We start from the raw sequence: 27,581 nt of genomic DNA, 5'->3' as shown, positions 1-27,581 counted from the left end.
GAGAGATGCATCCAACGGTGTCAACCCAAGTATAATCAGTATTGGGGTGGGTATCCTTTAGAGGATTATCACACCATGATGGGCAAAATTTTTAACCAAACCGACAGTTGGGTGTGCTCTCACGTGCCCCAAGGACAACATAAAGTAGGATTAGTGCCCTTCCCATTAAATATCTCTGAAATTCTAGAACTGCAAAAAGGGAAGACACTGGATGGAAAATTTCTTAATACCAAACCACCCCATTTTAAGCTCCACTAGTACCAAGCAGATAAAACCCTTTTATGTTTAAACATCACCAACTCCAATGACCCAGGAAGTTGGGAGGTGACTGTAGATAATCAGATGATGACCTTCTCACAAAGAGCTGATCGTGGGCCTATGAATTATGAACTGTTACGCAAAATTAGGACAGGTGGAAGACACTTCCGGTAAAAATATACACTGAGTTCCACCAAAGAAATGGTTGGTAGAATACCAGAAGGGTACTGTGCTAAGGTAATACAACCATAAACATGTATTTGCCAGATGGGAGAACCTGAGATAGGATTATTTGTGAGGGAAATGTATCTTAATGATCATGATGCATACTATTCCTAATGTTCTCCCCGATGATGTATATTTTATATGTGGAAGGAAAGCGTATAAGTGGCTCTCTCTGAGTTCCAAAAGTTTGTGTTACCTGGGAAGAGTAGTCCCAGAGATTATGACCCTCACACATGATGAAATGCTTGGTATTCATAAAAACACACCATCACCATATCTTCACACACAGTACAAACACAGACCAAAAGAAATATGATACCTGGTGATGTGCATAAAGCCACACAGTTAATTAGTGAGACAACTGGCTTTCAAGTTTTGGTAGCACTGGATTCCCACCAGGATCGCTCGGGGTACACTAAATTTCAGATATATCCAAGACCTTGCTAAATTGATAGATAATATCACCGAGATGTATGATGACACATTCAGGTATACAGGTAGGGAGTTGCAAGCGTACAAGAAAGAATTGGTGCAACACAGACTAGTGTTAAATTATTTAACAGCTGACACTGGAGGGTATTGTGTAACTTTGACCACCCAAGTTGGAGTAAAGTGTTGCACTTACGTCACAAATGATACCAGCGACCTCAAGGAGGTGATAGACCGGAAGATGGATGAAATTCTGCAGTTAAAATGGGAATTTCAGAAGAACCATAATGCTTCAGTGGCTGAAGTAGAGGAGAAGGTAGAGGCATGGGTTTCATGGTTGAACCCAGTGAAATGGTTCTCAAGTCTAGGAGAGTGGGTCCAGGAAATGATTGCGAACATAGGTAAACTCCTGATCCTCATACTGGTTGTCATCATAGTAATTGGCATATGTGTCAGGTGTGTTCCTACTGTGTTGAAATGTGGAAAATGTAAAGATAAGGTAAACCGGAAGAATGAAATTATGATGGTGGTCAGTAGTAACAATATGTATATTGAGGTAAATGTAGAACTGCATTACAATCCTGAACTAGAAGGTACCATCGTATAATGTATAATATTTAGACATGCATAAAATGTGTTGTTAAAATTTTATTTTAAAACATCTTAAATAATGTAAGTCCCTATTCCCCCTCAAGACTTCCTTTATAGGATTGGTGCATCCCCACACCTTTACCATGATCTCCCAAGATCTGCGGTGTGCGTATAGGTGTAGTTTTATGTCCCCTCCTAGAGACACATTATTGATGGATTAAGAACCTTGTGCCATCCCATAATATAACATTAAATAATATGTCATAATGTAAGCCTAAAATTAATGAAAAAAAAAAATCAGAGTATGATAGCATGTTGTTTGCTATCAAAGGGTGGACTGTCGAAGCCGTATAATTGGCTGAGACAGGATCGGTTTAAAATTAGATCTGCGTGACGCCATTTTGCAAATGGCAATGAGACGCCATTTTGCGACTGGCCGCACAGCGCCATTTTAGTGAAACTCGCCATTATAAGTACATACGGCGATGCTATTATTTAGCATCGTGCGATTCCCATGCAATAGAAAGAAGTTAAAAGTCCTCACCATGTAAATACAGACAGGCACAAAAACATATAACATAATTATCTCTTTAAAACACGCACCACAATGTACTCCACAAAACATATAGTCGCACGCTAACTAGCATCTTTTCCCAATTCCCCAATACTTACACACTGCACACTTACATAAAAGGTTCCCTAGTATTAAAATGTAATATTCAAGGTTTATTCAGTGATTATTAATGTTGTGTAATAAAGGTTATTTGATATCTAAGGTTTAGTACATGGTAAGCAGACCGTGTTTGGTGTTGTAAAAATCCACTGTGTCTCCACAGATTTCCGGTATCATCGGTGAGAAGCTTGGAACATGTGTCTGCAAACTATGGACTATAGAGAGTTAAAACATTAAAATTTACTCTGTAATGTTAGCAACTTAGATTAGCAAGAGGACACACAGGTCGGTTGGAGGCTGTTTGTGTCCGTTTGAAATTGTCCAATTATCTATCCTGTAACAGAAACACCTTTAAGAAGAACCAATGGAATCATGCCAAACTTGCCTATTGAATTGTCTATCCCTGAAAAAGTATATATGTGCGCTCTCTGACCCCAATCGAGAGTCTTCTTGCTGTACGGTTGACGGAGGTTTCTAATGCTGATGCCGGTATCTGGGCCCAGAGCACGTGCATATATAACAACTGTACCTTGGGTCTGTATGATTTATTTGCGCTAATTGTCTTTAGATCACAGCGTGTAACCATCTGTTTTTATATTGAATAATAACTTTTTGTGCTTTGGAACCACATTCAAAGTCTGAAGGCATTTATTTACTGTGCGACTCATTACGCTAAAATTGCGACAATTTTAGAAGGTATAGGCAGGATTGCATAGAGGTTTAAATGAGGTATCAATATTGGGATTGGGTCCTCTTGCCCTACAATGGATCCTATGAGTCTCCATCAGTGAGAATTAGGGTCAATGGCACTTTATTGGATACCTGCTCTATAAGCAATGGTACCTGACAGAGATGCCCGTTGTCCCCACTAATTTTTGTGCTTTGCATAGAAGCCTTAGCGAGGTCCATTAGAGCCAATACTCATATCTCTGGTATATAAATTGGAGGGGTAGAACACAAAATCGCATTATTCACTGATAATCTCCTAGCTACCATCTCTCAACCAGTTACATCATTACCACACTTAATGTTAGAATTTGAAAACTTTGGAAACTTATCCAACTTCAAAATTAACTTCTCGAAATCCAGGGCCTTTAACATCTCTTCTTCCCCCTATACAGTAGCAGGACTTCAAGCTTCCTTTCCATTCACCTGTCATCGTTCCCATATTACAGTACATACCTAGGGATTAAATTTACCAGAAATTTGTCACAACTATTTAAAACAAATTCCCCCCCCTTCTTTCCTCGATTCATTCAGATTATGACCACTGGCACTTGAAGCAGCTTTCTTGGCTAGGGAAAAATTAATGTGGTTAAGATGATTACGCTGCCCAAATTGCTCTGTCTTTTAGGCCTTGTCGATTGCTGTGCCGGAGTCTTGTTTCCGATCTCTCGCTTTATTGATTTGTCAGTTTATTTGGTCTTGAAAGAGACTTAGACTTAGAAGTGACTTATTGTCATGCCCAAAACAGATTGGTGGTGTTCAACTTCCAGACGTTAAATCTTATTACCATGCCATTCACCTAAATATTGTCCTCGAATGGACCAGAAACAGAGATATTAAACAATGGGTTGCCATTGAAGGCTGTTTCATGAAACAGCACCCTGAAATAGTGCCATGATTACCTTCTCTTCCTAAAATCTCCCCTCCTCACCCAACTATATCTCCCACACTTTCTCTATGGAAAACTTTGCGGCTTCTCCCTTCTATCTCCTTACTTTTTAGCCCTCTCACATAATTTTTGGCTAATCCCAGATTCTCTCCAGGCATTAATCCTTCCCACTTCCCGAATTGGATTGCGGCGGGCCTCAGCCAACTGGTGAATTCTCCTGGTATTAAACAATTCTCAGATATCCAAGAAAAACTGGACTTTCCTCACTCTGACTACTGGAAATTTCTGCAAGTGCGTCATTTCCTAAATTCAGACAATAGGCTTATCCTAGCGAAAAGCAACCTTACTAATTTTGAAAACTATGTGTCTCCCCACTATCACCCTCTCATACAGTGTCTGCCCTTTACCAACTACTACTATCCTCGCCTGTGTCAAAACAGCGCGCACCGTGTTATGGTTTTGAGCTCTTAGCAGCGCTGGGCTCAGAACTCACCAGCAGCAAAGAATAGCACCGGCCACCGTACTCACGTTTCCAATGTTGCCACACACTAAGCCAAGTGCGTGTATCCCAGCATAGATGATATATATATGGAGCAGAAATAGCTTCAGCACTTGATAGCGCTGGGCTGGGAACACGCCTTTGTCAAAACAGCGTGCACCGTGTAAGAATCCAATGCGGCTGCACCCGGCAGATCGTGGTGTGCAAATCAGTCGTGGTGTTCAAGCAGTCTATCTCTCAATCTGCGGGTGGTGCGACCAATGTATTGTGCACTGCACTCACACTGAAGGAGATATATTATGTAGGTGGAATTGCAATTGATAAATGTCATGATAGAGAAATGTTTCTTTAGTGACCGAAGATGTATATTGCTTGGTTCTATGTGAAATGTATTCACATGTGATACATCTATTTGAGCTGCATTTGTAGCAGCCTATAATTTCTGTATGCAACCAAGTATGTTGTCTTGTTTCTTGATTAGGTTTGAAAAAAGATGGTGCTAGGAAATTTCACAAATTTTTGGCTTGTTTAAAAAAAACTCTCGTGCCCATTTCCAAGTCAGATTTTAGTAAGGGGTCACTCATAAGAATCTTTTGATTGTTGTTTATAATTGTTTTTATTTTTTTAGCCGCCGAATTGTACCTTACAATAAACTTGATGGCTTGCTTGTAATTTTGTTCTCTGTGATCGACATCTGTGTTTTTTTGGGAATTAAAATATGAGTTCCTATCGTTGGTGATAATTTTATTGTATGAATCTTCCAAAAGGGATTTGGGATAACCTTTATCTTTAAATGCATTTATTAGTTGTTTGGAATGTTGTCTAAATTCTTTTGTATTAGAGCAATTCCTGTGTATGCGACGTAACTGACCTGCGGGTATATTTTGCAACCATTTTCGGTAGTGGTTACTGTTGAATGGAATGAAATTGTATGAATCAGTTTCTTTTTGAAAGGTGCAAGTCGAGATCTCTCAACACACTATGGAGAGGGTGATATCCAGAAAATTGATAGAAAATGAACTATAAGTGCTGGTGAATATAAGGTGAAAGGAATTTGAATTGAGACGTACTACAAACTCTTCTATTGACTCCTCATCTCCATCCCATATGAAAAAGAGGTCATCTATATACCTCCCATATAGGACCAGGCTTGCTCCGAACCCGTCCCCCCAAATAAGCCTCTCCTCGAGGAGGCCCATATAAAGGTTGGCGAAGCTCGGAGCAAACCTGGTCCCCATTGCAGTTCCGCAAGTTTGAAGAAAATGTTGACCATTAAAAATAACATGGTTATGAGTGAGTATGAATGAGATACTGTCCAATATAAATGATTTAGTGTTGAGATCCATACTATCATCTAACTGGAGAAAATGATTTGTGGCTTCTATACCTAGTTCGTGTGGAATGTTCGTGTCAGAGCCTGTACATCACATGTAAGGAATTTGTATGTGGGTAGCCAATGAACAGATTGGATCATCTCTAAAAATTGAGTGGTGTCTTTGATGTGTGATCTGAGAGTTTGGGATAAGGGCTAAAGATGGGAGTCAATGAAAAATGATAGGCTGGATGTTAATGATCCTATGCCCGATATGATGGGGCATCCTTGGGGATTAGTGGTCGATTTATGAATTTTTGGTAAGTGGTAATATGTGGCAGTAACTGGATGTGATGGTAATAAAAATGAGAATGTTTCTCTGGATATCACCCCCTCTTCTAGTGCCCTAGAAAGGAGTGATCTCAGTTCTTTCTGAAACTGACAGGATGGATCTTGTTCCAATATTTTATAAAAATTTGGATTCTTTAATTGACGATATGCTACATTCAGATAATCTATTTTGTCCTGTATGATAAGCCCCACGCCTTTATCAGCAGCTTTGATAATGATTGATTCATCTGATATTAATTGTTTGAGGGCTAGTCTTTCTGGACTGGACAGATTGTCCGAATATTGGGGGGTTTTGCTCCCCTCTTGGGTACACAGAATTTGAAATTCCTCTAATGTTGTTTTGTAGAATATATCGATTTGAGTGCTTTTACTGTGTGTTGGAAATAACCTCGACTTGCGTTTCATTTATTTTGTTTCTCTGGATCTTCTATATTATTAATATCATATATAACTACAGTGGTGGGAGTGGATATAATACTTGGGTTGGAGCTTTCCAAAAGTAATGTATTCAGAATATCAATGTATGGATCATCTGTCAAGTCCAAAACAATGGGTTGTGAGCTTTCTGATATTTTCACTTGATTAATCTTTTTTAGAGTAAAAAATCTTTTCCTACACAGACACCTTACATAGCGGTTTAATTCCGTAAAGAGTTCAAATAAATTGGGTCTATTTGAGGGCACAAATTTTAACCCTTTCATTAATAATTTCACTTGAGAATCTGTGAGAGTTTTGGAGGATAAAGTATAAATGCCTTTTGGCCTTATTGTATTTTTGCATTTATTCTTATTTGTCTATTAGTTTCTCCTCTAAGACTGTTGCTTTAGCCACATTATTTCAAAAGAAACAGTGTATCTCTATCAAAAGGATACAGTTCTAACTTCTAGCCTGGTTATTTAATCAGAGAAACTGACTATACTCATTGACTCTAATTTGCACATTATATTTAATTCCTAACTCAATGTCTTGTATTTATATGTATGTTTTTTAATTTCCATATTGTATGAAATACACATGCACAATTTAGGTTTTTATTATTATTATTTCGATCTATATTTAATATGCAATTGTTTAATTAAAACTATTTTATACTATTTATCATCAGTTTATAATATTTATTATAAGTGTGGTTGAATGAGCACAGCCAATTTGTCTTTCTTTCAGATTTTGGATTGCATGCTAATAGGTCAACGTCATTTTAGCTGTTTTTGTTTTTTTAAATACAGATCCAAAACCAAAATATATGAGGGTGGTTTTGCAAAACCAAAATACAAAGATTAATCTGGATCCAAAACCAAAATCAAAACCAAAACGTGAGGGTCAGCGCACATCTCTAGTTCTAACAATATTAAGACATTAATTTGTATAGCACATTCGCACACTCAGCCTACTAAGCCTAAATTACTAAACACATACTGTCGTTAAAGGTACAGTATGCTGACTTCAAGTTCTCAAAGGAATTTTAAAGAAAAATTAAGTAAAATCCATTACAGTATCATTATACTGTTTGCAAAAATTATGACCGAAACATTGACTAACATTAGACTAAAATGAAAACTGAGGTCCACTGACTAAATCTTGCCTAAAACAAAGCAAAAAACAGAGACTAAAATGTGACTTTAAACCAAATACAATTTTAAATAAGTGACTAAGACAAAACTAAATTTAAAATCCTTGTCAAAATTAACACTGTTCCTGTCACCATTCCATCAAGAAGTTTCTGGACATTATCATACTCAGTATATGCCACAGCTCCATAGACTGACTAGAATCAGAGGTTGCCATCGCATAACACTCCTCCATGTCTAGGACATATGATTGCTGGTATCAGGTTGCCAGCAACTATATGTCCCCTTTTTGCTCTGCACAACATGCTTGCCCTCTGCAAACTTGACTTTGAAACCGTTTTCTTTTAGAACGCATATGGTGATAAGGTTGGTCCCCAAATCAGGTATGAATAACACTTCCTGGTTGTCTGTGACTATGGTTTCACCTTTAATTCTCAGGTGCACTGTAAGTGTCCCGACTTTTATGGCTGTAACGACTTTGTCTCTGATGCCTGTGACTGATATAGGATTACAGGTATCATATCCAGGGCTGTTAAGAGCTCTTATGGGTCTTGGTACTGGGGGGCGTGACCAAACCTGGGAAGCCTGGCCAAGCCCCCTCCGCACAAAAAAAAAAGAAGCAATCTCAGCAACAGGGCCAGATTAAGGCTTGTGGGGACCCTGGGGCAACTAAGTTGTGGGACCCCCCTACAATAAAATTGAGACCCTACGCCCCATTGTTCCCCCCTAATATGCGCTACAGTGCTTTCCCTTCAATATGCCCCACAGTACCCCCCTGTATATTATACAGTGACCCGCCCAGTTGCCCCTGGATACTTACCTTCCGGACCGGTGTTCAACTTCTTCTGCATGCACAGTGAGTGCACACAGCGCAGAGCAGCTTCCAAGTCCCCTCATCAGTGATCTGCGTCATGGCCGTGATGTGTCATGTGATGCTAATGAAGGGAATCGGGAGCCGCTCTGCTCTGTGTGCACTGACTGTGCATGCGTGCATGCAAAACAGCTGCATCCAGGAACAGGTGCCGCTGGGCACCTGTTCTCGACAATTGAAGGATCACACCAAGCCTGTGTGGGGGCCCTATCGCTTCCCTTTAATCCGGCCATAGTCAGCACTGGGGTGTGGCTCCAGATTTAAAGGGGTATCAGTGTGATTGCCCCCACCTGTAACCTCCTCTCTGTCCACTATCTCTGGCCACGCCTGTATAGCAGCGCAGCTTAGGGGAATGTTTACTAAAGGCCAATTTTGAGCGATTTAAAATCGATAAAAATTGATCAACACTGATGTTGTGCTTGTGGGGCTAAATCACACATTTACTAAAATGATTAAAATCGACCTTTAGAAAACATACCCCTTACTGTTCAATGTGCTATTATGCTGCTATACAGGCGAGGCCAGCAGTAGTAGGCAGAGCTGTAGGGGTGGTCACTGACCTGGCCCTCGCTGGGCCGCTCCACCTGGCCTGGGTAAGTAGAACCCACTCCCACCCTCTCTGCGCCCCTGATCATATCTACTGGTTCTCTGATAGGAAGCTTATTCTACTGTTTCTGGATTTATCTTAAGTTGTACTGACTGGTTTGCATGGCTAATAACAATTTCTGGTAGAGGGCCATTTTATTCATTTTTCTGGTCTGTTCATGCATGTTTAATAAATGTTGAAGGATTTACACTATGGAACTTTTAATTTTCTTTTGGGTGAATTCCATATCATATAAATTTGTGAGGACATGTTTTCCTGATGACCAAAATATTAATGATCTCCATCCAAGATCATTTCTATGTGCTCATTTTGAGTACACTTTTCGTAAACAAAGGCGCTGAGAGAGGGGAAAGTGGGTTTTAATTACCCTGGCCCACGCTTGTTAGAGTGTCCTGTGTTTGCTACCCCCTTCTTACTTGTTAGCGGCAGCAGCATCTCTCTGCATCCCAGCGCACGTTGCTTTATGCTGAGCTGCGGTGGGTCCAGGGAGCAGTGCCATAGCTGGTGCTCCCAGCACCAGGTGCAAGCCATGCCCCCTCCATATGATGTCACATGTAGGGAGCGTGGCCTGCACCCACTGCCAGAAGGGGGTGATTACAGCAATGCCTAAGGTGCTGTAAGAGCAGAGTTGTGACCATCTGGAGCGTCCTAAGAACTGCTGCAGAGATTCTGGCAGCAGGGTCCTGTTACAGGCACCCTACTAGCCAGATGCAGGAGCTGTGGGTGAGCGGCAGTGCTGCCTCAGAGCGCTGCGCTCACATGTCCCTAGTTACGGCCTGCCATCTAGGCTGCTGCCAATGAACAGCAGCAGTCCCCTCTGCCTGCCTGCTGTACAGGAATGAGCAATCACACTGATTGCTCTCCCCCTAGATCTTCCCCTGGCTAAGGGTCTTAGAGACCCCCCCCATGCTGCGGCGCTTTGTCTCGTCCATAATAATATTTTTCAATATTTTTTTTTGTGTGGGGCATGGCCACGCCATAGGGGAGAGGACACAGTGATGGTGCCAATCTCCAACAGAGTAAAACAAAGGACACTTTTTTAGCACCTTGGAGTTTTTGCATGAACACTGGGAGATAACTAATGGTTCAGTACTATACTATATTACTGTGATTTGGCTTTTCTTTTACACATTCATTTGTGGACAAAAACACTGCTACAATTACTGAGACTATGGACCTCATTCAGAGCCGCTAGCAAAATGCGAGCGCTCACTCTGAATGAGGACGGCTGCATCTTTGGAAAGAGCCGGCCTCCTGGCCGCTCGCTAAGCTGTGGGTGCCCACCCACAGCTTTATCGAGCGGCCAGGTTGATGGTCGCGATGGTCAAGACCATCGCGACCATCAGGGCTTGCGACGAGACCCTTGCGGTAGGGTATCGTCTACCGCAAGCTCTAGGGAGCTTCCTGCTCTGACCAAGCAGGAAGCTCCCTACTGACATCTCTGCTGATGTCAGTAGGGCCACCTACAAACGGCAGGCGTACCTTCAGGAATGCCTCCGTTTGTCCGGCCACCCCCCCACCCCGCCTACAAAACGGGGCGAGCCATCGACAGCCGCCCCTTTTGTAGCGAGCCCCGGAGCGAGTGCATTTGTCACTCGCTCCGGGGCTTGCGAACGCACAGTGTGGCCACTGCGTGTGCGCAGGGCCTCAACATCGACCCACTTGTGAGCGCTCAGCGCTTGCGAGCGGGTCTGAATGAGGCCCTATGTACGATCACATGACATATATATTACTTACTGTAAGTACATCTTTTATTTTGTTTGTTCACAAGTTATTAACCTGTCTGAAACAATCCTGTTTGCTCACCAATTTACTATGTACAGAGGCATCACAATGGGTCCTAACACCCGGTGCGGCACCTACCGACCCCTCATGGTAGGTGTGCTGATTGGCTAAGAGTTGGACAATCTCAGCCAATCAGCGGATGCTGCCATGGAAATCATCCGGTGATTGACTTAGAGTGTCCAACTACAGTATTAGCCAATCGATGCTTCACTGCTGTCTAGTGTCAGATCTCGGGTAGTGCTGTACATAGTGGGTTCTCCAGTTTGGGGTGGATTTTACATTAATGCAGGAGGACCCCACGCTGTGTGTCTCCCTGTATATTGTAAGCTACCTGATTGGTTCAGCCTGGTGCTGGTTACTGGAAAATATGGGGGAGAATTGCAATTAAAGTCGAACACGATATTTAGTAAATTTTCCACAAAGTGTTAAATGACTATATAATGATTGCTAAATTTGTGAAAAAATAGCCTAACACCCTAAACATAACCTACTGAGGCAAAGAAAAGCTCAGACCATGTGAAGCCAAGGAGGGGGCGGATCCTCTGTGAAAGTGGGTGGAGCCCTGCAGAACCCCTTGTCCACGTCACTGTGAGGGTGTGCTCCCAGGATCACCCTACATTGAGAATAGATGCCGTGTGCATGTATACAGTATTTATTTTCCTGATGCTGACTCACTGCAGAGCAGCGGGGTGTGCGCCCCTTTCACAGCCAGCCATTGGAAAGCTACATCTGATGGCTGGCAATCATCAAATTCCCGGTATTCGATGGAAAAAGTACTTCCATCAAATCGGAAACATCAATGGTTGCTAAACATCGGCTTCCAATGTCCATCCCTATGCTGTGGGAGCCTCAGAGGAGATAGGACACACTGTTTGTGAGGGCTGCTACTGTGGGGCCATGGGTGGAGCCGGGCCACCACTGAAAGAGTCGTTAGTGTGCTGCAAGCAAGAGAGCTTTGGCTGAAGTGAGAGAGACAGAGAATAGCAGCAGGGAGACACGCTGGTGAGCTATGCAGAGAGACGTCGGAGACAGGCTGCATGGAGGCTGACATGCTGAAAGCTGGAGCTGGCACAAGCAAAGCAGAGTCATGCTGAACAGCAAATACCGTAGCGATGTGGAACAGGTCTGTGTATTTAACCTTGATACAGTATAATGTGCAGCTACTTCACACATGTGCACACATGTAGACCATGCACTTGGAGACTGTGAGACATTTACTGCATATACATTTTGGTTAACAAGCAAAGTGCAGAGAGTGTTCAGCTCTCAGTGCCTAGAATTAGCCTAATCCCTTTATACCACTTATTGTTAAATTGTGCATGCAAGTGACAACCCCTGAAACAGCCCACATTGTGTGTAAAGTACACTACAGTCAACAACATATTGGATGTGCAATTAAAGGACCAGCACCGCCATTTACTTTAGTCTACAGAGACTGTGTCTATGTAGAGTTTTGGCAACACCAACAATTAACCGTATTTTCATTGTACCTGGATAGTACATTGCCATTCTTTGATTCTGATACCGGAGTTACTGAACCACTCCATCATAGGGTCTAATTCAGCAGTGCTGACGGAGATTTTCTGACCTCTTCCTCGCAGCTGTGCCGGCCGGCCAATGGTCCGCAGAGTATCCAGTGTTGTGTTGGCGAACGCAGCTCGGATACATAATGCAGCAGGAGGCGTGATGCCTCCTGCTGCATAAGCATATCAGCACAGACAGAATAGCTAGGCTGCTCGGATTCACCGAGAGAAGACAGGTGAGCCCAGGTGGGGAGAAGATGCGGCGGGAGGGGGGGAATTGCCGAATGGTGGTTATCAGACACCCGCGGGGGAGGGGAGGTGGTTGTGATAGGACACCCACGGAGGAGGGGGGCTTTGGTGGTGATCGGCCTCCTGCCAGGTGGGGTTGCAATGGACACCTGAGGGGGGGCTGCATTGGACACCCATGGGAGGGGCCTTTAAGGGCTGCATTGGACACCAGCGGGGGTGGGGTTTCGAACACCTGCGGGGGGGGTGTGTGGGCCGCATTGGACACCCGCGGGGGGCAGGGGGTGTTAGCCACCAGGGAATAGAGAGTGAGGGGGTAGGGGGAGAGACACGCAGCAGCGTGGAAATCCTTGTGGATACCTCAGCTGCAGGGGAAAAGTATCACTTTTTCGAAAAGCTGAATCCGCGAAAAGAGCAGCTTTTGAGTGATGTTGAGTGAGGGAGGCATGATGAATGCCTCCAAACATCTTTTAAACTTACAGCGAGCTTAAAACATAATTGTCACTAATGATACTGTAATTATGTCATGATAATAGGCCCCTTAGTCAGCACTGTGATTTTCAGCATACAAGTGTCTCCTAGTCTAGAACTATCGGATCTCTGGTATCAATATAAAATCTATTGATCATCGTTCACAAACATTGATGGTTGATGGCCATTTCTAGGTTATACTGTAGGCTTAGAATAATTGATTAGATGGTCATTTATTCATACCTAAATGTGCGCATTCTTCCTTCACAGTATCTCCCGCTGCGGCAAGAATGACTTTGGATACACCTAAAAATGTAAAAAAAATAAAGTTATACACCCATTCACATCTATAGTAAAGCACTGGGTCTGATTCAGAGATGGAAGCAATGACGATTATGTACGTAGATCGAGCGATTGTTTGCCATTGTGCCATTATGCATGCATATAAGGTGCAATGATCGCATGGCGATTACAGACCCACAGAGGAATATATCGCAATGCGAGTGACAGATTGTCAACATTTGGGGTTTGTAACGGGGGTGGTCAGAAAAATGCATGCACGTCTGACCATTTAAATGCCGTTACATTGGCGTGCATGAATTAGCACTTGCGTTCTCCTACGCAGCATGAGAGCCCTCTGCGCGTCTAGAGAGCTGTTCCGTCAGACCTGCTGCAAGGGCAAGATGGTCGCTCAATGTGCTTCAATGATACCAATATTTATGCAGGTAAGTGACGTCGTATGCAGATGAAAAGGCAGCAGTGGGCGTCCCTATGCTTGGGTAATCTTTGCAGCCATTAGCATATTTTCGCAATTGTGTTGCGTACAGAATCGCAGCTGCGATCGCATTACCTTTCATCTCTGAACTGTACAATTCATCAGCAATAGAAGAGGTAATCAATGATGGAATCCCTGAGAGGGACTTTTTTGTGCCTGTTCAATTCATGTAAGGATAAACAGCTAATATCGGTGTCATTGACAATCGGACTGATTTCCTTTCACTAAATAAGTTAATTTAGACACTATCACAGGTTGACTGTGTAGTTATAGGCAAGACACCTTTATACCATACTAGGGCCTGATTCTGAGTCACACCCTGATTTTCATGGAGTTTTTTGCTGGTGAGCATGTGCAAAAATTCCTAAAAACTGGTATTGTGCATGTGTTACACTGTGTGTGCGCACAGAGGGCCTGATTCAGACCCGGTCACAAGTGCTGAGCGCTCGCAACCGGGTTGATGGTGGCCCAGAGTGCATGCGCACGATGGAGCCGGCTCCGTCGTGCGCATGCACGAGACCCGGATAGAGAAGGGCAATCCGTCGCTCCGGGTCTCGCACCAAAGGGGGCGTGCTGTCGATGTTGAGTGACAGCACGTCCCCTTTGGTGGGTGGGTCGGGGGGGTGGCTGCCCAGACGGAGGCATTCCCATGGGAACGCCTACCATTTGGGGGCGGCCCCACTGACATCACAAGTGATGTCAGTGGGAGAGCTTTCGGCTCTGTTTGAGCCGAAAGCTCTCTGGGGCTTGCGGCCATGAGACCCTACCACAAGGGTCTCATCACAAGCCCGATGGTCGCGATGGTCTTGACCATTATGTCCATCATCCTGGCCGCTTGCATTAGCTGTGGGTGGAAACCCACAGCAATGCGAGCGGCCAGGAGGTCGCTCCATAAAAAATAAAAAAAGACGGCCTGATTCAAAGCGAGCGGTCTGTCAGAGCGTCTGGCTCTGAATCAGGGTCTGAGGGCCTGATTCAGAGATATGCTAGCCAGATGGCAGGGCCATAACCAGGGTGGTGTTACATATGCCACGGCACAGGGCATCGCAGGGCAAGGGGCAGGGCCTGATTATAGGCGGGGCGAAAGGGCCGGTCATCCCGGGGGCCCACACACAAAGAGGGCCCCCACACATTGGCAAACTTCCCCCACTACATTTACAATTAAATTGCTGCTGATCCTGTGCACAGCGGCTATTTAGGTTACTTAGGCGGGCGACGGCTATAGCGGCTACTTAGGTTACTTAGGCAGGCGGGCGGCTATATTCGGTGGCTCAGCTGTTTCTTACAGCGGTCGCCGAGGAACTTCTCCACCAGTCGAAGTCTCGCGAGATGATGTCATCATCCCACGAGACAATGACTGAGAGTAACTGTGATGCAGCTGCCGCGCTGCGACGTGAGTGAGACACCCAAGGCATCCTTTCACTCATTGTTGCTCCTCGAAGACTGTCTATTCAGCCACTGCCAGCCTGTTGTGCTGCAAGTCACAAGTGAGTGTGACACACTCTGTGAGATCATCTCACTGTGTTTGGTCCCTGGCTGCCTGCCCTGTGAGAAATAGCTAGAGAGGCAAGTAGTAACTTAAGTAATCATGTCTCCCACTCAGTAAACATGCACCTCAAGTTAAATTATTTAATTTATATATAGATCTAAACTGGGCAGAGACTGGACTTAACAAAAGTGGTGTGGGTGGGCTGGGGGTGATGGTCGTGAGTGAGGTGGTAAAAAAAAGAAGAGACTATATTTAATAACCTGGGGTGTGTGTGTGTGGGGGGTGTAAGTTAGTTCAGACACTGCCAGCTTGAGTCAGGTCATTCCCCTCATCAGACTTTTGCAAAAACAGCTGGAGAAACTGAAGGAGGAGCTGAAATGGAGCGATTGCACAAAGTATATCAGACTGGTGGATCAAGCCCTTGATTCACTTCACCAGGATCCAAGAGTTGTCAATCTATTGAAATCTGAAAAATATATTTTGGCCACCATTCAGGATCCTAGGTTTAAGTCCTACCTTGTGAGTTTTTTTCCAACAGACCAAAATCTAATACTATGCAAAGAGCTGTTGGTCAAAAAATTGTCATCTGCAGCTGCATGTGAAACGTAATCATCTCCTCCTTCAGTTTCATCAGCTGCCAGGAAAAAATGAAATTTTCCTTACAGAATGCCTGCTGGTCATGCAGATCGTTCAACAAAAAATTACATCTGGTTGGGCCTGAGAGAACTGCCTACTAGTGACATGTCTTCTACCGTGACTATGTGTGATACGGTTTCCATTCACAGAATGGTGGAGGACTATTTCAGAGATAACATCCTATTAGACATGTCAGACAGTCCCTTTCAGTACTGGCAGGAAAAAGAGGCAATTTGGAGTCCCATACACAAACTGCCTTTGCATTACTTAAGTTGCCCACCCTCCAGTGTGTACTCCGAAAGAATTTTCAGTGCAGCTGGCAACCTTGTCAGTGATCGGCATAGGAGGTTACTTCCTCAAAATGTGGAAAAGATGATGTTCATTAAAATGAATTACAAATTCCACGAGGAAGACCTCTACCAACAAATGACATAAAAAAATTACAGAGGCGCCTATGGTGGATTCCAGCGGGGACGAATTAATATTGTGTGAAGGAGAGGATGTACACATTGATGGGCAGGACAAGGATGCAATGTAAAGCCAGTTTGTGTATGGGATCAGCTTGTTTTATGGGGGGTCCAAACAAACCAATCATTTCAGCCACAATTGCCAGTCCTTGTCACTGAAATGATTGGTTTGTTAAACTGTCCTCTTTTGTATACAACACAAGGGTGGGAGGGAGGGCCCAAGGACTATTCCATCTTGCACCTTTTTCCTTTCCATTATGTGCTGGTTGGGGCATTGCTGCCTGACATTTTAAATTAATGTCATGGTTGGCTTAGGAACCAATGATTTATTTTTAAATTAATTTATGATCAATTTAACAGCCAGGGACTGCACCCAATGAATTGTTTTTAAATTAATTTATGATCAATTTAACAGCCAGGGGCTGCACCCAATGAATTGTTTTTAAATTAATTTATTATCAATTTTACACCAAGCTGTCACTGTCATCGGCGTAGCTGTGCTGGGGTGCTGTGCTCCTGTCTGTTGAGGGGCTGCTGCCCAAAATAATAAATATTTTTTTTTTGTGTGTGCGTGTCAGCCACACCTGTCATCAGCATAGCTGCGCAGGGGTGCTGTGCTGCTGTCTGTCAAGGGGCTACATGAATATTGCAATGAAAACTTTTTTCTTCAAGTTATTGGGTTACAAAAATTTTTTTTTTAAATCTTAAACATAGCAGAAATGTTATCAAAGCTATATGCTCTAAATAACTAAAGCCTATATTTGTAAAAAACTAAAGCCTAATTCTGCCAAAAGAGAGACTGGCTAAGCATAAGAGTCACCTTCTGGATGTGAATTGTCTCATTTGCATGGGGAAAACCCAACCCTCAGATGAGATGGATTTAATTTATATATAGATCTACGCTGGGCAGAGACTGGACTTAACAAAAGTGGTGTGGGTGGGTTGGGGGTGATGGTCGTGAGTGAGGTGGTAAAAAAAAGAAGAGACTATATTTAATAACCTGGGGTGTGTGTGTGTGGGGGGTGTATAAATAAGGCAGTAGGGGGGGGACTGCCTATTTTGTCAGTCCCGGACCCGTCTATTTCTGATGGCAGCCCTGCTGCTACTTCAAAAAGAATCAAGTTGGATATTCCATCTTGATTCATTGGCACCAAAGGGACTCAATGAGTCACTTGGGCTTCAAAGTTTATTCTAGGTCCATCTAATATATATTCTAATATACAGTATGCCACTTATTTTTTATTATTACATTTCATAGTGTGTAATATTTATAACTGACCACTAGATGGCGATATTTACATTTCATATATGGGTTTTTACTAGAGATGAGCGGGTTCGGATTCCAGAGTTCTGAACCCACTCGAATTTAGCACAACCGAGACGGATCCAAGCAGGCTCGGAGTTTCCTGCCTTACTCGGATCTCGAAACCGAGGCAAAACGATAGTCTGAAATCTTGCAGTTCGCAAGCTTTCGTCTCTATGACCAATGTAGTATATAAGGGACCACGTGACAGATGCCATTTCACTCCGGCTGTGGAGACTGAACAGGGAGGGTGGGTAGTGTAGGGCTGGGAGATGGTCTGGTGCTATCTGCTGTGTCCTGGGCTGGTGCTGATCCATTCTGGTCTCTGGTCACGGTGCTGTCACTGTCACTGTGCTGTCTGCTGATCCATTCTGGTCTCTGGTCACGGTGCTGTCACTGTCACTGTGCTGTCTGCTGATCCATCTGGGCTGTCTGCTGTGCCCTGGGCTTGTGCTGTGTCTATCTCTGGGCCCAAGTTCTGGACTCCAAAAAAAAAAGTAAAAAAAAAAAAAATCAGTGTCTTTTATATTTTTCTGTGTGTGCGTGCGTGTTATGTTTAACCACAGTAGCGCACAAGAGCCAGCCAGAAACGCACGTTGAAACAACCTTATGCTGCCCGACTACTGTCGTGCTCCAAAAAAAACCCAATAAAAGTGTGTTATATTTTTTTTCTTCTGTGTGTGCTCGTGGGTGTTAGGCTTAACCGCAGTAGCGCACAAGAGCCAGCCAGCAACGCACGTTGCAGCAACCTTGTTCTGCCCGACTACAGTCGTGCGCCCCAAAAAACAATCAAAGTGTCTTATATTTTTTTCTTCTGTGTGTGCTCATGGGTGTTAGGCTTAACCGCAGCAGCATGCAAGAGCCAGCCAGCAATGCAAGTTGCAACCTAGTGCTGCCCAACTCAAGTCGTGATAAATCGTTGCTCTGGGGTCAAGATCTTCTGGAGCTGACAAAAAATAAAAATCATAATTTGTCTTTTTTTCTAATATTTTTGTGTGTGCGCATGACTGCTTGTGTGTGAATTTTGTAACCGCACCTTGGCTACACTATTGGTGATTGTGACACTGCTTCAAGACTGCAGAAAATATGCAGGGCTGTCATATGACAGGAGAGCAAGGCCAAGAACCACATGTTGTAGCTGCTGCCAGCAGTGCAAGGCTGTCAACTTCCTTGCCCTCTATGAAGGCCCATGCCCAGGTGCTTAAGTCACGCCATCGATATGGTAAAGCAAGTTTTACTGAAGTTAAGAAAAAAAAATTGAAAGGATATTTGCCTTTAGATAAACAAAAAATTGGCAATATGCCATTCACTACACGAAGAGGCAAGGAAAGGATAAGGCCTTGGCCTTTCTTTATGAAGACTGCTAATAGCCCGTCTGCTTGTAGTAGTTGTGGTGGTGGTCCAATTAAAAATTTGAAAGTTGTTAAGGTAGCTCTGGGAAAACCAACTGTGTGCCCTGAGAAATCGAAATCACAAATCCCCGATGAGACTGCAAGTGTGTCCGCGGTTGCCATGTGTGAGCCCAACCTAAATACTAGTGTAGTGGAGGATCCTCCAAGTTCCAACATTTGTGTGCCCTCTGTAAATGTGGGGAAAGGCAGTCAACATCTTGAGGATGCTTCTGTGGAATTGCACATGGAGGAGGATATTTTGGTAGTTGAAGGCGCTAAGGATGATGAGGATGTTGATGATGAAGATGTTGGTGATGAGGATGTTGATGCCGAGGATGTCCTTGTGTAAGTAAGGCAACAGCTGTTGCCCATGGTTTGAAAAAGCCAAAGTCCATTGTTGTCATGCCGGGACAAAAGACAAAAAAATCTACTTCTCACGTGTGGAATTATTTCCATCCGGATCCGGACAACAGTTGTCAAGCTATATGTGCCCGTTGCCATACAAGAGTGAGTAGAGGGAGGGACCTAAACACCTAGGAACCTCCTCCTTGTCACGTCACTTGGAGTGCATTCATCAAATATCAAGTAACAAGTCTAGTGTCACCTACCTGCTCCCTCCCTGTGTGATCCAAGCGCCTTCGATCTCCAACACCAACACCTGCTTCATCAACATCCTCATTCGTCATCGGAAGTAGTCCTGCTGCATCCAATGTTGGTATTCGAAGCATGATTGACTCCTCTCCTATCCGTGATTCCTCAGAAGGATCCTTGATGACTACGCCTGTTGCTGCTGCTGTCAGTGGATCTTCATCCCAGAAGGGGACCGGGAAGAAGACTACTTGTAGCATATACTCCAAAAAACAATTAACTGTCAAACAATCGTTTGCAAGGGCAAACAAGTATGACAGCAATCACCCATTTGCACAGCAGATTACTGACACCATAACAGCTATGCTGGTGTTAGATGTGTGTCCAGTATCCGCCATTACTGCAGTGGGTTTTCAACAGTTAATTAAGGTCCTGTGTCCTCGCTACCAGATCCCTTCTAGATTCCACTTCGCTAGAACAGCAATTCTAAGTCTGTACAAGGACATTAAAAAAACCTTATTAATGTCTTCAGAAATGCCGTTGTACCCACTGTCCACTTGACCACTGATATGTGGACAAGTGGGACAGGGCAAACTAAGGATTACATGACTGTGACAGCCTACTGGGTAGGTGTATTGCCTACAACAGCAACAGCAGCAGCAACATCTCCCAAAATACAGCTGATACAGAGGCAGGCTACTCTTTGTATAACTGGTTTCACTAAGAGGCATACCGCTGAGAACCTCTTAGAAAAACTCAGGGAAATCATTGCTAAATGGCTTACCCCACTTGCACTCTCCTCTGGATTTGTGATTTAGGACAATGCCACCAATATTGTTAGAGCATTACATGTAGGCGAATTCCAACACGTCCCATGTTATGCACACACAATTAATTTGGTGGTGCAACGTTTTTTAAAAAGTGACATGGTCGTGCAGGATATTCTCTCGGTGGCCCACAAAATATCCGGACATTTTTGACATTCAGCAACTGCTTGTCGAAGATTGCATGACCAGCAGGTAGCAAGAGGTAGTAACTCGGTGGAATTCTACCCTCTATATGCTTTAGTGGATGGAGGAACAGCAAAAGGCCATCCAGGCCTATACAACGGACTATGACATAGGCCGTGGAGGGGGAATGCACATTACTCAAGCGCAGTGGAGAATAATTTCCGTGTTGTGCAAGGTTCTCAAACCCTTTGAACTTGCCACACGTGAAGTTAGTTCAGACACTGCCAGCTTGAGTCAGGTCATTCCCCTCATCAGACTTTTGCAAAAACAGCTGGAGAAACTGAAGGAGGAGCTGAAATGGAGCGATTGCACAAAGTATATCAGACTGGTGGATCAAGCCCTTGATTCACTTCACCAGGATCCAAGAGTTGTCAATCTATTGAAATCTGAAAAATATATTTTGGCCACCATTCAGGATCTTAGGTTTAAGTCCTACCTTGTGAGTTTTTTTCCAACAGACCAAAATCTAATACTATGCAAAGAGCTGTTGGTCAAAAAATTGTCATCTGCAGCTGCATGTGAAACGTAATCATCTCCTCCTTCAGTTTCATCAGCTGCCAGGAAAAAATGAAATTTTCCTTACAGAATGCCTGCTGGTCATGCAGATCGTTCAACAAAAAATTACATCTGGTTGGGCCTGAGAGAACTGCCTACTAGTGACATGTCTTCTACCGTGACTATGTGTGATACGGTTTCCATTCACAGAATGGTGGAGGACTATTTCAGAGATAACATCCTATTAGATATGTCAGACAGTCCCTTTCAGTACTGGCAGGAAAAAGAGGCAATTTGGAGTCCCATACACAAACTGCCTTTGCATTACTTAAGTTGCCCACCCTCCAGTGTGTACTCCGAAAGAATTTTCAGTGCAGCTGGCAACCTTGTCAGTGATCGGCATAGGAGGTTACTTCCTCAAAATGTGGAAAAGATGATGTTCATTAAAATGAATTACAAATTCCACGAGGAAGACCTCTACCAACAAATGACATAAAAAAATTACAGAGGCGCCTATGGTGGATTCCAGCGGGGACAAATTAATATTGTGTGAAGGAGAGGATGTACACATTGATGGGCAGGACAAGGATGCAATGTAAAGCCAGTTTGTGTATGGGATCAGCTTGTTTTATGGGGGGTCCAAACAAACCAATCATTTCAGCCACAATTGCCAGTCCTTGTCACTGAAATGATTGGTTTGTTAAACTGTCCTCTTTTGTATACAACACAAGGGTGGGAGGGAGGGCCCAAGGACTATTCCATCTTGCACCTTTTTCCTTTCCATTATGTGCTGGTTGGGGCATTGCTGCCTGACATTTTAAATTAATGTCAGGGTTGGCTTAGGAACCAATGATTTATTTTTAAATTAATTTATGATCAATTTAACAGCCAGGGACTGCACCCAATGAATTGTTTTTAAATTAATTTATGATCAATTTAACAGCCAAGGGCTGCACCCAATGAATTGTTTTTAAATTAATTTATTATCAATTTTACACCAAGCTGTCACTGTCATCGGCGTAGCTGTGCTGGGGTGCTGTGCTCCTGTCTGTCGAGGGGCTGCTGCCCAAAATAATAAATAATTTTTTTTTGTGTGTGCGTGTCAGCCACACCTGTCATCAGCATAGCTGTGCAGGGGTGCTGTGCTGCTGTCTGTCAAGGGGCTACATGAATATTGCAATGAAAACTTTTTTCTTCAAGTTATTGGGTTACAAAAAATTTTTTTTTAAATCTTAAACATAGCAGAAATGTTATCAAAGCTATATGCTCTAAATAACTAAAGCCTATATTTGTAAAAAACTAAAGCCTAATTCTGCCAAAAGAGAGACTGGCTAAGCATAAGAGTCACCTTCTGGATGTGAGTTGTCTCATTTGCATGGGGAAAACCCAACCCTCAGATGAGATGGATCTCAGCCAGTGGACAACATTGAAATCACCATTAAAAAGTCACAATGGAAGATTCTCTAGGTGCTGAACTTAAAGGCATTTCTCCATCATGTTCTGCAGTGTGGAAAGGTTTCATTCACATGTTTTCTATAATGCAGTTCAGAGTTACAGCCTTCAAAGTGTCTGGCTATAACACCCACTTTTGCCAGGAATTACCAAAGATTATTACAAGCAAAGGATTCATCTGTCCGGAATCTGTCTGGGAATTCATGGATCATATTTGGCCTGAATGTACTAAGACATCCAGTGATTCTGTCACTGTGTTCTGTAGCCCACTTTATTCCTACCTGAATCGCAAACTGAAATACGGAATAGTAAGCACAGACAACATGGAGGCCTTTGTTATTCCGCTGCCTGCATGCCAACCTATACCTCCCAGACTACACCCACTGGGGGTACCAGGTCTTGATAATGACAATCCCCATCTGTTGCTAGGCCTTCTTCCAAACCATCCATGCTGGACTTCCTGTCCAAAAAGGGTAAGCAGGGTACAGAAAGAGGAGCTAGATGTCGCCAATGACATTTTTTTCTTCTATCATAGATGATGTGGAGAGATAAGAGCTTCAGATGTTGGAAGTACAGGGGCTCCCACCTATTTGGCTTCCATCCAGAGAAAAGAGCTCTGTTCCTCAGGAAGTGTCTATGCCTGAGCTGATAGGTAGGTAGTCTCTGTCTGTTGGTAAACACCCTTCAGGAGATGGCAACCCAGAATAACAACAACTATAATATAATGTGTCCTCTGATAACCAGCCTGATCCCCTAACAGCAACATACCCCATATGGTCAACTCATAACATGGCACCCAGTTTGCAGCCTCCTCTTCCTTATGACACTAATTCAGTCGCCATGGTTGATCAATCAGCCATGTGTGGTCCATCCAATTTTTGGCCTTCCACATTCTAACATTCACATATCTAAGAAGAAGTGGACAGTGGGAACAATGGCAATTTGAAGGCCACTAACTAACTTGTACAGTTTGGAAAATTCCATTACAGAACAGAAGGTTTGCAAAGGATTATTTAAGTCAATTGTCTATTTATTTTTGGAAAGCACGTTTCCTGGTCCCCTTCTGGGATGAAAAAAATCAACTCCCAGCAAGCAGGCATGGCGCTCAACAAAGACACAACGTAATACTTAAACCTTAGGTCTGAAATGTTGCATTTGCTGCTCTGTTCCGCTTGTTCACAATATATCTCATATGGTTAAGTGGACAGTGGGAACAATGGCAGTTTGAAGGCCACTAACTGTGTTTTTTATATGTCCCTCTACAGGTTGGGAAATGCCAGTTTATAGAAGATTTGCAAAGCATTATTTAAGTCAATTGTTTATTTATTTTTGGAAAGCACGCTTCCTGGTCCCCTTGTGAGCTGTGAGGTGGCCAAAATTTACTGGAAATGAGTGGAAATAAATGTTATTGAGGTTATTAATACTGTCAGACCAAAAAAAGGCCCATTTTATGTGATTTTAGCTGTTTTTTGGATTTTTTAAGAAAAAATCCAGATCCAAAACCAAAACCAAAACACGAAAACAAAACACGGAGGTGAGGTTTTGGCAAAACCAGTCCAGATCCAAAACCAGGGGAGATCCAGATCCAAAACCAAAACCAAAACACGAGGGTCGGCGCACATCTCTAGTTTTTACAGTTCCCTTTTATATTATTATTGATATATATTATCTGCTATCCTTATTTATCTAATTAATATGCCCTTTTATCACCCTTTTGTGGGTGTTATTATATTGAAACTTTCTAAATAACTTTATTGTTACTTACAGTCACATTGTCTGTGTCCACTGTTGATGGGTGACGTCATCGGGAACGCGCCATCTGACGGGACCAGCAGGAGGCAGCGCACCAGCTTGGTGTGGAGGAGCATCTATTTAATGGTGTCATGTTTGTTTTTTGTCCTTAATGAAAATGCATAGCCATTGACACATTGACCATAGGAAGACTTGTGTCATGTGTCTTATTGAAGCCTCTGAGTGCTGCATATACTCTGTTCCTTTATGATAGCATGTCTTAGTTGATATGCTAATGCTGGCAATGGGGTAAAGTAATTTCTGTCATTAGGGAGTGCTGGACTATTGGATTGTATATATACTGTATACACACACACATATATATATATATATATATATATATATATATATATATGTAGTGGCAAAAAGGGTTCTTATGTTGCTGTCACCTGATGGATACCTTTAAAACACAGCTGCACCACATGGCTCTGATTGTTGTGTGTGTGCGTGCGTGTGTGTAGTGCGTGCGTGTGTGTGTGAAATTCAGGGGCAAGGTGCTCCTGACACTGAATTAGTTGGCCTGGTAATAAAGAGCTGGTAATGTTAGTTTGGTGTTAGTGAGCCATATGCTGTTTGGGAAATGTGATAATATAAAATTTTCATCACTAAAAGCCATCTTACAAAGTGAAACTCAGCGTAGATCAAGGAGTCCTGGAAGTGATGATATGAACCCCACAGAGCCCTGATCTCAACATCATCGAGTCTGTCTGGGATCACATGAAGAGATAGAAGGATTTGAGCAAGCCTACATCCACAGAAGATCTGTGGTTAGTTCTCCAAGATGGTCCTTCAAAAACTGTGTGCATGTGTACCTAGACGAATTGATGATGTTTTGAAGCCAAAGGCTGGTCACACCAAATATTAATTTGATTTAGATTTCTCTTCTGTTCATTCACTTTGCATTTCAATTGTTAAAAAGCATTCTTACTTTGCAGCATTTTTTCCGCACCTGCCTAAAGCTTTTGCACAGTATTGTATCTAAAATATATATATTCTAATTATAATATATAGTATATGATACTACTATAAATAATAAATTAACAATATATATAACAACGTACCAAAGTTTTGGTCCAGGGTTGCATTGTTTAAGTTTATTATAGCACTTGTACTCTCAGCGGTGATGTCCCCTTGCTTTACCTTCACAGAAGTGTCACATACAACCACCTCACACATGGTGATCACCACAAATAGTAGACTTTACTGCTCTATGATGTTGTACCTAAAGCAATAAAAAAGTAGAACAATTATGTGTTTAAATGTAAAACATTTGATGATACTTTGTACTGTATTTCGGCTTAGCCTCCAAGGTGTGTGATTTTAAGATAAACCAAAGATAATGATGCAAGTAAAGCTGAGGTCAGGGTAGTTGGTTTTTGACCATAAGAGCTTTTTGAGATGTGTATATAATTAATAATTACTAACACATACAGCATAGTCAATAAAATGGCCCAATAACATCAAGTGTGTATTGCAGTGATTACCAAACTGTGCTCACAGGGGTGCAGTAGGGGTGTGGTATGGTCCCAAATCAACTTATTTGAGCTGGCATTTTCATAGGCATCCTTGTTAACTAGGGTGCACATCTGTGCGTCCTATCCCCACCTCCACATTCCTATTCACGTCCTCCATGCAGCTTCTAACACAGTCCCAGCAGAAGTCAATATACTGAGTAGTCTCACCGCTCCTTCTCTGCCCAGTGCCCACCCTTCACTCCATTCACCCCCCAATATTTTTTCATCATCTGTGTCTCTATTCACCATCTATGGGATGAATGTAATAGCCTGCATATCTCTGACAGATGTTTTAAGGGGACAAAAAACAACCTGATTTTGCCTTTTAAATGATTTAAAACATTGGGCAGATTAGATGGAATTTTGCTGATGCCTGTAAGTCAGATTCTATTACATTTACCCCTATATGTCTGTCTATCACCCCCTTTGTATTAGTTATTCTGTCTCCAATTTTATATGTGTACCTGTCTATGTGTCTGCCCATATGTGTTTCTATGTCCCTCCCTTTATGTGTATAGTGGAGATGTACTAAGCCGTGGAGAGAGATAAAGTACCAGCCAATCAGCTCCTGTCACTTTACAGGCTGTGTTTCAAAGATGACATTTAGGATCTGATTGGATGGTACTTTATCTCTCTCTACTTTATCTCTCTCCAAGGCTTAGTATATCTCCCCCATAGTCTCCTATTGTCCCCCCATCCCATCTGTTTCCCCTCTTTATTTTCCCACCTGCTCCCACAACCAACTATACACTTGTACCACAACTTCTCCCCACTTGTCTTTTACTTGTCCCCTCTTCATGTCTTTCTTTTCTCCATTTCTGTTTTTATGTGTTACACAAAATCAGTGCTGATTGCTGTGAATCAGAAGTGATGTGGTCAAACAAAAGCATATGTACTACTCTCCTCCTCTCTACTGACTCGAATCTCCAACTCTTTCTGCTATCTCGTCCCAGCGATTTCTCAAATTTAATATGTGTAAGACTGAGCTGATCGTCTTCCCACCCACCCACATAACCTCACTTCCCACTATTTCCTTATCAATAGATGGCATAACTATCTCTTCTAGTCCCAAAGTGCGCTGTCTTGGAGTCATCCTGGACTCTTCCCTCTCCTTCAAACCACATATTCAGAACCTCTCGCAGTCCTGTCATTTCCATCTCAAGAATATTTCCAAGATCAGACCCTTTCTCAACCAGGATGCCACCAAAACCCTCATACATTCACTAGTCATTTCCAGATTGGATTACTGTAACCGCCTCCTATCTGGCCCCCCCAAATCCCATCTCTCTCCTCTCCAGTCTATGCTCAATGCTGCTGCTCTGCTCATCTTCTTCTCCAAATGCTCTACATCTGCCTCCCCTCTCCTACAAGCCCTCCACTGGCTCCCCTTCCCCTTCAGATGCCAATTCAAGGCTCTCACACTCACTTACAAAGCCCTCAGCCATTCCTCTCCCATTTACATCTCCGATCTCATCTCCCTCTATGTTCACTTCATACACGCCGCCTTTCATGCCAATTGATTACTTCCTCCCACTCCTGCCTCCAAGATTTTGCCTGCGCTGCTCCCCACCTTTGGAACTCCCTCCCTCTCCCCATCAGACTCTGCACCTCTCTACAATCATTCAAACGATCTCTTAAGACCCACT

General features: G+C 43.1%; 1 protein-coding gene across 2 annotated transcripts in view; it reads right to left on the bottom strand.

The window, feature by feature from the left end:
* LOC148453526 (protein mono-ADP-ribosyltransferase PARP15-like) overlaps positions 1-27,581 on the bottom strand; it is a 169,003-nt gene that overhangs the window by 125,225 nt on the left and 16,197 nt on the right. For both annotated transcript variants that reach the window (XM_088461993.1, XM_088461994.1), the window contains exons 2-3: positions 25,483-25,643; positions 13,268-13,330 (exon numbers count right to left, since the gene is read on the bottom strand). In XM_088461993.1, coding sequence (XP_088318119.1) covers positions 13,268-13,330; positions 25,483-25,597 — 178 coding nt within the window. In that variant the 5' untranslated portion in view covers positions 25,598-25,643. The remainder of the gene's footprint in view (positions 1-13,267; positions 13,331-25,482; positions 25,644-27,581) is intronic.

Source organism: Taudactylus pleione, unplaced genomic scaffold (assembly GCF_031769625.1).
Source record: "Taudactylus pleione unplaced genomic scaffold, aTauple2 ptg001137l, whole genome shotgun sequence".
NCBI classification, from domain to species: Eukaryota; Metazoa; Chordata; class Amphibia; order Anura; family Myobatrachidae; genus Taudactylus; species Taudactylus pleione.
Note: the sequence above shows the minus strand (reverse complement) of the source record. Positions and strands in the feature narration are given on the sequence as shown.